The 10,942-nt window shown below is 40.7% G+C and overlaps 1 protein-coding gene across 5 annotated transcripts; it reads right to left on the minus strand.

Moving 5' to 3' along the window:
* Positions 1-1,687: 1,687 nt before the first annotated feature.
* Positions 1,688-5,555, minus strand: LOC137573917 (uncharacterized). 5 transcript variants are annotated; one of them, XM_068285998.1, is made up of 6 exons: positions 5,290-5,555; positions 3,794-4,346; positions 3,532-3,706; positions 2,652-3,035; positions 2,385-2,588; positions 1,688-2,321 (listed from the first exon to the last, which is right to left on the minus strand). In XM_068285998.1, exons 2-6 carry the CDS (start codon positions 4,290-4,292, stop codon positions 1,703-1,705), a joined length of 1,881 nt encoding a protein of 626 aa, XP_068142099.1. In that variant the 5' UTR covers positions 4,293-4,346; positions 5,290-5,555; the 3' UTR covers positions 1,688-1,702. The 5 variants fall into 5 exon arrangements, with proteins under 5 accessions (XP_068142099.1, XP_068142101.1, XP_068142100.1 ...); XM_068286000.1 differs by having other exon boundaries at positions 2,652-3,032; positions 5,284-5,555; XM_068285999.1 differs by having other exon boundaries at positions 1,688-2,318; positions 5,284-5,555.
* Positions 5,556-10,942: the final 5,387 nt, after the last annotated feature.

A 10,942-nucleotide genomic window follows, 5' to 3' on the forward strand; every position in this document is an offset into this window, starting at 1 on the left:
ATGAAATATAATATTATGTGTATTCAACGATTGCGATTCGTTTCCATGTTATGTTTCAAGTATCATCCTATCCAAAAGTTTGACGATCTTTTGACAATTCCTTCCATTTCCATATACCCCACCCCCCCTATCCATTAAGCTTAAGCCTGATTAATATGATGATGAATACGAGTGTTGTGGTTGGTTTCAAATCGCCCGTGGAACAGATACAAAATACAGAAACCTATTTTTGTGTAAACGACAAAAAGAATACCTTTTGAAATCAATTTTTATGTATAAAATAAAATAAATATATATTATAGTTGCGTATTTTAATATAAAATGTATGTTTATATAGATGTCTTCGTTGTGTTCGTTGGTTCTTAAATAGTTAGTTAATATAAAGTTTCATTGGCATTACTTAAACCTTAGCCAAGGATTACAAGTTCAGGGCATACCTAACTTTTAAGAATTTTAAATTAAGTGCTCAATAAGAAATATTCGATAAGCGATAGCTCAATGTGAATAGTCGATAACCTATCGCCGATAAACGATAATCTGTCACCACTAAGCGATAACATGTGGCCGCGTTGAACGAAAAGAATCGAAGGATAATAGAACTACTACTAATAGTTCGCAACTATTGGCCATAGCAAATTGGTTCACGTTTATAACCTTCATCAGAAATGGCAAATCTGGCCGAATGAGTAAGACAAAATGAAATTAAACTTACCTCTGAAGTAGCCAAAACCAATTTGAAGTGGAAACATTAAACATTTTTAAGGAATAGAGATTACATACGTGTGTATATACACAAAGACGGGGAATCACAGAAATTGCTTTGTACGGCTGAATCTACCTGCCTGAAAGTATGCTATACCAGGCGAACTCAGATATACACAGTAGAGCTTACTATGAAATACCTAAAGCATCCTTTTGGGGCAGGTGGCTTCAGGCATCTGGCGATTTCTGTGATATCCTTAATTGGTATATATGTACATACATACGTCCGGTCTATTTAATTTGCACAACAAGTGAATGGTTTAAGTATGTATAATGATTTTACCAATTGCTGGGATAAACACGTTTATGGAACAAGAACAATTTTTAATTTTTTTTCCACTTATCGATATCTCATAATTATGTCCTGCAATATAGAGCAGAACATGTACATGTACTTATTGAAAAATCATTATACAATAACACACACAATTCTATTACAAGGGTACAAAAATTATACATCCATATATGAAATTGGAAAATGCCATATGTATTCGTCGTCAGTATTATTATACATACATATATCTGGCTTCTATTTGATCTTTTGCTTTTTTTAGGTAATTGATTTTGTTTTGTTTTGTTGTTTTTTGATTTCTTTCATCCTCATAATTTCAACAGATTGCTTGTATGTTCTTATTGCTGATAAACTTTATGGGCAAATGAACAACAGTGTTGATTTGCTTAACAAGTTGAAGGCTTCGTATTAACCTTCTAAATATACATTCATAAATACATAAATATTCTTCTAAAACATTCACTTAAAATAGAAAGTCTACACCAGTGCATATGTATATATATATGTATGTATATGTATACATGAGTATGTACAACAGTTTAAAACAGAAATTTCATTGTTTTTTTTTCGTCAAGTGTCGAATGCACTTTTAAGTCCTCTTTATATTCATTTAAGAATTAAGTTTTTGTCATCTTTTTGTTCTAAGCTCTATATTGGTGGAGGTTCCTCTACATCTATTGAGTTTTCCCTTTCGGTAATGTCTGGCATTTTCAGGGAAAAACTGCTCAATTTTCGTTCCGCTGACCCTAGCGAACTCTGCGAGTCCGCTTTCAGGAGTGTTGATCGCCGCTCGTTAATAACCCGCAGCGAATCGTACATTTGATCATCGCCCTCGCTGCCACCTCTGGCTGAAACCAATCCGCGTTCCATGGAACGAATGTAAAAAACTGAATCATCCCGTTCATTGGCTATACCAGGCTTGGGCCTATAAAACTGTCTAGAGCTATTGCTCCGATACAGTGGCGGAGCTATCGCCTTCTGTTCCTGCGATTGATCCTGCGGACTCGCGTTGCTGTTACTGTTGGTGGCCAGTGGAAGGGAGTCCGGACGCGTCTTCTTTGGAGGTAAAATATTATTTACAGCATTTACGTGTACATTTGGCGATTCTGTTTGCAGACATCGCATTTCGCAGTTGTCTTGGGATTGAACATGCTCCTCAATTACATCGGCGTCAACGATTTCCTCTGGTACGCACGGTTCTATGCTTGATTGTCCGGATAATTGCCGTACGGGCTGCGGGGGCTCCGAGCAAACCGACAATTGGCTGCTATGTTGAACGAAATTGCAAACGAAAGTCATTTGAGTTATTCATTAGTCAGTCGTCACTTACCGGAATTCCTTCTCAACCGACGGTGTGGCTGAGGGTCCAGAACTATATCGTTTCGGGGAACGCAATATTGATTTGGGTATGACTTCGGGGCTATGCAAATCGACTTGTACACGACGAGAATCGATGCTAGACGTGCGACTTGCTATCGAAGCACAACGGGCTGTCCATCGACCACTATACGATGAATCCGACAATGTTGAATTGCTTTACGTATAGAGTTTGAAAAATAGTTAAATCTCTTTAAAACCCAGTGACTAGTCCACTTACCGTCTATTGCCAAGAGGACTACATCTTTCACGACCAGCACCCCCGCCGCCACCTGCTTCCTCGTGTTCGATTGGCCGCTGACGCGAAAGGATATGACGTTTCGCCGTATCCGAGCGTTTATTACGCTCGCTGCGTTTTTCGTGTCCCGAAGCGGATGTACATGCTCCCATTCCCATGCCCCCATCGAAAGAGGACGCCTGCCAATAGACGCGATTCGCCGATGCCGATGTTGATGCTGACGGAGGTGGCTGGAGTAATGCACATTCTCGTGTCGCTCTTTGAATTAGACTTGACGAATTGCTAATTATGCGTGTCGTTCCACCCGATGCCCCTGCCGCAGCACCTGGAACACCCGTACGCGTTTGCCGGACTCGACGAACGCTACTGTGACGCGTTTTCGGTTGCATTTGCACGGTTTTATTGTGAGAGTGACGATGTCGTCGGTGGTGATGGCGTTTTTTGCCATATTGATTAAATTGATGGAGTTCCAGATGATTTAGTGAGAGCAAATTTGAATTGTTAGTGATGCAATTAGCTGTTGCATGTATGGTGGACAAATTGGGCACGGAACCGGTGAAGGTGAGGCGACGCAATTGTGGCGAAAAGCGGGTGGATCTGATGCACGGGTTTTTTGATTTTTGGATTTTTTGTTTTGTTTGGTGTTTTTGTTTTTGTCAATTTTGCAAAACATAAAAAGATGGGAGAGAGGTGGGAAATGGCCAATTGAAAGTATGTACATATGCAGTAGGCATGTTATGTAATTTACAAAAACTTTGTATGGTTGTGATAGCAATAAGCAAGCAATGTGAACTAAGTGCTATGGCTCAGATTGTCAAACGACCTCGACTTCGAATATAATGATCATTATTATTTACTGTACCTTAGCGATTTGGAGAACTTGATTAGCTCTGCTGTCAATGCCTCGCGATCAAAGGGCTGCTGTTGATATTGCCCTGAATTGGCATACGTATCTTGGGGTTGCTGATGTGTATCGCCCGGCGACGAGCGAAATACTCCGAAATGTTGATCCCAACGCGTTGACTGATATTGGGCACCTGTTGTGGCATAACATAATTATGTTAGGTATTCTCTGAAATGAGTGGAATATGCTATGCTAGTTATGAATTTGGACCATTACTTACCCATACCGCGACGCTGTGAAGCGGAGCTACTCTGATTGCTGCGCGTTGGATTTTTGTTGCTGCCGCCACCAGCACGAAGACGTGCCGGCACCACTTTGGCAGCCGAATCCCGTGCCTCGAATGTCATAACGCATGAGGCGACGACAATGAAGCCGCCAAATCCCATAACAATGGGTCCCACATAGGCGAAATTGTTCAAATGAAAGCCCTTCAAATCATTTTTGACTCTCACTGTGACATTGCCGCGCAGCTCCGAGCCCATTGACAAATGATCCGCATAGTAGCCAAGTGTTGCCATGCCAGCTCCCAAAAGCATAAGTGTTACACCGAGAATGAGGGCGCGACATGCATGCCACAGGCACTTGGAGGACATTTTGCCACGAACCACCTGTACGTTCCATGTTGCCCCGGAGGAGGGATGCGCTCGTCGCAAATTGCCCAGAGAATGTTTACGCTTTACGGTGCCACCGCTGCCACCACCAGAGCGACGGGAAGGCATTACATTGACGTATGTATATTGTGTATTAAGAGTCAGAGCTCAACAACGATATTCCTGTAAGACACACACACACACACACATGCAAAAACAAACACACAGAATTAAATTTTAATATAAATGTTGTTTCACATAATAATAATAATAAGTAGCAGCCTCGTTTGCACCCCAGCCATACCAACCACTCATCCACCTGTTGTTGCAACGAAACATTGACTGTAGCTGCGGTTAAGGTTATATTCTTTCTGAGTGTGTGTATGTGTGTGTGTGTGCGTGAGTGCGGCTAAGTAAACTCGTACTTGGCTTGTTGTCACATTCTCAAGCCCAAACTCAGGCTATGCTCAGGCTTTAGAGCATCTGTCAGAAATAGCTGAAGCACTTCCTAAAAACCCTCTTGGCAATCCCAAAAAGTATGCTACACTATGTAGTAGTCACTTGCGTATGTGTGTGTGTGTGTGTGTTGCAATTAAGCTAAAATAAAAACCCACACGAGTGATGGTGTGACTCAAAACAACAACTCAAGTATCTGATAACAAGCCATCACAATGCCAACTCAAGTGGATGACATTTTTAAGCCCACAGATTGCTCTACCTACCAACAACGACAGTGGCAACACATTTTCAATTGACCATCGTTAAATTTGAGTAGCAAGTGACACTTTTCTCTTGATGATAAATCAAGGGATATCAACAGCTTCCTTGGTACACATGATGTACTTGTATATGCGTACACTCACTCACACTCACACACAGCCACACAGAGATAGTTGATTTGGTGTAACTGGGCTGTTTATCAGAAACAGATTTGTATTATCCATTTGCTGTTTTTTCTTTTGATTTCGATTCTATTTTGCTTAAGTTTTAACTCTTAAATTGGTTAACTCAAATCTCTGCGTTGGGCCATTGCAGCAATTGTTTTTTTTTTTTCTTTTCCTTTTTTCATGTATGTATGTATGTATTCTGCACAATGTCGTACGTATACTTTTACCTTTACCTTTACCGTTTTTCACTCGTTAACAATGTGCTTTGGGCCATCATTGTTCTTCTGCATTTAGCCATCATTGACTATGACCTTTGCGTTGGCATTGTTCCTGTTCCAGGACCTCTGCCTTTTTGTTAATAGCTAGTGGGATTAGGCTAATAGATTTGCCACTGATTTTTGCACGTTTGTTTCTTTGATCGACTCTCGGCCAAATCGGAGGGGCGCAATCCAACAAAAAGAAAAACCACTTTAGAATATACCAACATCCGCAGCGTCCGACCAGCAGCAGCATCAACGCGCGTCTGATAAGATTACAGAATTTTCATTCTCTCCTTCTCGCTCGTTCTCTCTCTCTTTCTCTTTCTGCTACTGTCAGTTTTTTTTGCTTTCATTTCTTACTGAGATAAAAGAGAAATGGAACAGAATTCACTTTGACCCAGGTACCTTAATAAAATTGGCATAAAATGTTTACTTTCTTGTATTTTCAATGTCATGAACAGCGACTTATGTATGGAAAAAGGATTGGAAATTCAAATTTAGTACTAAACTAACTAAGAGAGAGGGAGAGAGAGAGAGAGAGAGAGCAGCCTTCCAGCATTTTGATTTGTGTCAAAGGACATTGTCCACAATATTCTTATGAATTATATTAATTACTTGAAATGCGAATTTTTTGATTTCTCTTGGTTTGTTAAGGTTACTTTTTGAGAACCAAATGGAAGACAATCTCTTAATGCTCTCTTTGCAATTGGTATAAAATGAAAACTGCTCTTACAGTTCAATAAAGGATGTCCGCGAGGACATCCAAACAGGTATAAGTGGCGCGCTCTATGGACTATTTTCAAGGGGTTTTGTCTTTGCTAGAACTCTTATACTCGAAGGACGAGAGCAAAGTATAACAGAACGATGGCAAAATAGAACGGAAATGGATAACCTTAGCTTAAAAAGGACCAGCAAGAGATGGCAAGGGATTTTCTGTTTTTTTTCTTTTCACAGAAATTCCCAAAAAGCACAAATTTCTTGATAATTATTTTTTCTACCTTTGGGAAACTGAAGTAGAAGGACTTTTGTTTTTATGAAAAAAATGGCGAATGTCTCGCGATTCCTGTGAAGGATCAGGGAAAGTGGTGCCAACAAATTCTAATTATTTAGGACTATAGTTAGTACAAAGGACATCTCGATAGTACTGGGGAGAGCCGAGATATTAAGGATGTAGTCGTTTTTTGCAGTTTTTTTGTCAACGGATCTGCGTGGACAAGGATTTCAAGCTGCACAGAGGACATCCCAATCGTCCTCAAAACTACCGAGTTATGTGAATTTTTCTGTTTTTTGTCCCAAATCCTTCCAAGTGGACAACAAACTGGACAAAATCTATGAAATCCTTGATATCTCAGCTCTCCGCAGAACTATCGTCATGTCCTTTGCAACACCTACGACATTCTGACTCACCCCCTTACAAAAATGCAAGCAATATTTATGGAAGGATATTGAGAATCCCTAAAATCCGCAAATCCTGCCGCAGGACGAAAGGACATGCCTTCCTATGATGTCCTTGATGATCTTTACGGATTGGCATGAAAAAAAGTTGGGGTCATCTAAGGATGAAGGACATGAAATTTTCTTAAAAGGTCCTTATTCTCAGCTATCCGAAGGACATCCCAGGACCTGGTGATATCAATCGATGCCCATGGCAAAGGAGCTTCCTCACGCCAAAAGGCATTCCTCTCGTCCTTGAAATGACCGAGTTATAAGCAGTTTTCTGATTTGTGGACTTGTAATTTTTTCCAAGTCCCAAATTGAAGCAAAGGATAAAAAATCTGAAGAAAACTACAAAATCCTTGATATCTCAGCTCTCCGCAGGACTATCGTCATGTCCTTTGCACCAACTATAGTCCTTGATGATTCGAATCTTTTGACATCAGATTCGTCCTGATCCTTCAAAGGACTCGCGAGATATTTGCCTTTTTCGTCAAACACAAAAGTCCTTTTATCTCAGCTTCCCGAAGGACATTCCAGGATCTGCTAGTGTCAGTCAAAGCGGGTCATCAAGGACTACCATCAGACCAAAGGACATCATGATTGTCCTTGACATGGCTGAGTAATAAGGATATTTCTCGTGTTTTTGCGATTTTTGGCTATTTTTCTGACTCACCCCCTTACAAAAATTCGAGCAATATTTATGAAAGGATATTGAGAATCCTTGAATGCAGATCGATAGTCCTCATCCTGGAGAAGCAAAAAAATGTATGTCCTGTCGAAATCGGTCAATGTCCTGCGAAGTTATAAGCTCGAGAAAATAATCCTTTTTTCGTTTTTTAGCTCTAAAATCCGCAAATCCTGCCGCAGGACGAAAGGGCATGCCTTCCTATGATGTCCTTGATGATCTTTACGGATTGGCATGAAAAAAAGTTGGGGTCATCTAAGGATGAAGGACATGAAATTTTCTTAAAAGGTCCTTATTCTCAGCTATCCGAAGGACATCCCAGGACCTGGTGATATCAATCGATGCCCATGGCAAAGGAGCTTCCTCACGCCAAAAGGCATTCCTCTCGTCCTTGAAATGACCGAGTTATAAGCAGTTTTCTGATTTGTGGACTTGTAATTTTTTCCAAGTCCCAAATTGAAGCAAAGGATAAAAAATCTGAAGAAAACTACAAAATCCTTGATATCTCAGCTCTCCGCAGGACTATCGTCATGTCCTTTGCACCAACTATAGTCCTTGATGATTCGAATCTTTTGACATCAGATTCGTCCTGATCCTTCAAAGGACTCGCGAGATATTTGCCTTTTTTCGTCAAACACAAAAGTCCTTTTATCTCAGCTTCCCGAAGGACATTCCAGGATCTGCTAGTGTCAGTCAAAGCGGGTCATCAAGGACTACCATCAGACCAAAGGACATCATGATTGTCCTTGACATGGCTGAGTAATAAGGATATTTCTCGTGTTTTTGCGATTTTTGGCTATTTTTCTGACTCACCCCCTTACAAAAATTCGAGCAATATTTATGAAAGGATATTGAGAATCCTTGAATGCAGATCGATAGTCCTCATCCTGGAGAAGCAAAAAATGTATGTCCTGTCGAAATCGGTCAATGTCCTGCGAAGTTATAAGCTCGAGAAAATAATCCTTTTTCGTTTTTTAGCTCTAAAATCCGCAAATCCTGCCGCAGGACGAAAGGGCATGCCTTCCTATGATGTCCTTGATGATCTTTACGGATTGGCATGAAAAAAAGTTGGGGTCATCTAAGGATGAAGGACATGAAATTTTCTTAAAAGGTCCTTATTCTCAGCTATCCGAAGGACATCCCAGGACCTGGTGATATCAATCGATGCCCATGGCAAAGGAGCTTCCTCACGCCAAAAGGCATTCCTCTCGTCCTTGAAATGACCGAGTTATAAGCAGTTTTCTGATTTGTGGACTTGTAATTTTTTCCAAGTCCCAAATTGAAGCAAAGGATAAAAAATCTGAAGAAAACTCCAAAATCCTTGATATCTCAGCTCTCCGCAGGACTATCGTCATGTCCTTTGCACCAACTATAGTCCTTGATGATTCGAATCTTTTGACATCAGATTCGTCCTGATCCTTCAAAGGACTCGCGAGATATTTGCCTTTTTTCGTCAAACACAAAAGTCCTTTTATCTCAGCTTCCCGAAGGACATTCCAGGATCTGCTAGTGTCAGTCAAAGCGGGTCATCAAGGACTACCATCAGACCAAAGGACATCATGATTGTCCTTGACATGGCTGAGTAATAAGGATATTTCTTGTGTTTTTGCGATTTTTGGCCATTTTTCTGACTCACCCCCCTTACAAAAATTCGAGCAATATTTATGAAAGGATATTGAGAATCCTTGAATGCAGATCGATAGTCCTCATCCTGGAGAAGCAAAAAATGTATGTCCTGTCGAAATCGGTCAATGTCCTGCGAAGTTATAAGCTCGAGAAAATAATCCTTTTTTCGTTTTTTAGCTCTAAAATCCGCAAATCCTGCCGCAGGACGAAAGGGCATGCCTTCCTATGATGTCCTTGATGATCTTTACGGATTGGCATGAAAAAAAGTTGGGGTCATCTAAGGATGAAGGACATGAAATTTTCTTAAAAGGTCCTTATTCTCAGCTATCCGAAGGACATCCCAGGACCTGGTGATATCAATCGATGCCCATGGCAAAGGAGCTTCCTCACGCCAAAAGGCATTCCTCTCGTCCTTGAAATGACCGAGTTATAAGCAGTTTTCTGATTTGTGGACTTGTAATTTTTTCCAAGTCCCAAATTGAAGCAAAGGATAAAAAATCTGAAGAAAACTACAAAATCCTTGATATCTCAGCTCTCCGCAGGACTATCGTCATGTCCTTTGCACCAACTATAGTCCTTGATGATTCGAATCTTTTGACATCAGATTCGTCCTGATCCTTCAAAGGACTCGCGAGATATTTGCCTTTTTTCGTCAAACACAAAAGTCCTTTTATCTCAGCTTCCCGAAGGACATTCCAGGATCTGCTAGTGTCAGTCAAAGCGGGTCATCAAGGACTACCATCAGACCAAAGGACATCATGATTGTCCTTGACATGGCTGAGTAATAAGGATATTTCTTGTGTTTTTGCGATTTTTGGCCATTTTTCTGACTCACCCCCTTACAAAAATTCGAGCAATATTTATGAAAGGATATTGAGAATCCTTGAATGCAGATCGATAGTCCTCATCCTGGAGAAGCAAAAAATGTATGTCCTGTCGAAATCGGTCAATGTCCTGCGAAGTTATAAGCTCGAGAAAATAATCCTTTTTTCGTTTTTTAGCTCTAAAATCCGCAAATCCTGCCGCAGGACGAAAGGGCATGCCTTCCTATGATGTCCTTGATGATCTTTACGGATTGGCATGAAAAAAAGTTGGGGTCATCTAAGGATGAAGGACATGAAATTTTCTTAAAAGGTCCTTATTCTCAGCTATCCGAAGGACATCCCAGGACCTGGTGATATCAATCGATGCCCATGGCAAAGGAGCTTCCTCACGCCAAAAGGCATTCCTCTCGTCCTTGAAATGACCGAGTTATAAGCAGTTTTCTGATTTGTGGACTTGTAATTTTTTCCAAGTCCCAAATTGAAGCAAAGGATAAAAAATCTGAAGAAAACTACAAAATCCTTGATATCTCAGCTCTCCGCAGGACTATCGTCATGTCCTTTGCACCAACTATAGTCCTTGATGATTCGAATCTTTTGACATCAGATTCGTCCTGATCCTTCAAAGGACTCGCGAGATATTTGCCTTTTTTCGTCAAACACAAAAGTCCTTTTATCTCAGCTTCCCGAAGGACATTCCAGGATCTGCTAGTGTCAGTCAAAGCGGGTCATCAAGGACTACCATCAGACCAAAGGACATCATGATTGTCCTTGACATGGCTGAGTAATAAGGATATTTCTTGTGTTTTTGCGATTTTTGGCCATTTTTCTGACTCACCCCCCTTACAAAAATTCGAGCAATATTTATGAAAGGATATTGAGAATCCTTGAATGCAGATCGATAGTCCTCATCCTGGAGAAGCAAAAAATGTATGTCCTGTCGAAATCGGTCAATGTCCTGCGAAGTTATAAGCTCGAGAAAATAATCCTTTTTTCGTTTTTTAGCTCTAAAATCCGCAAATCCTGCCGCAGGACGAAAGGGCATGCCTTCCTATGATGTCCT

Source organism: Drosophila tropicalis, unplaced genomic scaffold, assembly GCF_018151085.1.
Source record: "Drosophila tropicalis isolate 14030-0801.00 unplaced genomic scaffold, ASM1815108v1 contig_443, whole genome shotgun sequence".
NCBI classification, from domain to species: domain Eukaryota; kingdom Metazoa; phylum Arthropoda; class Insecta; order Diptera; family Drosophilidae; genus Drosophila; species Drosophila tropicalis.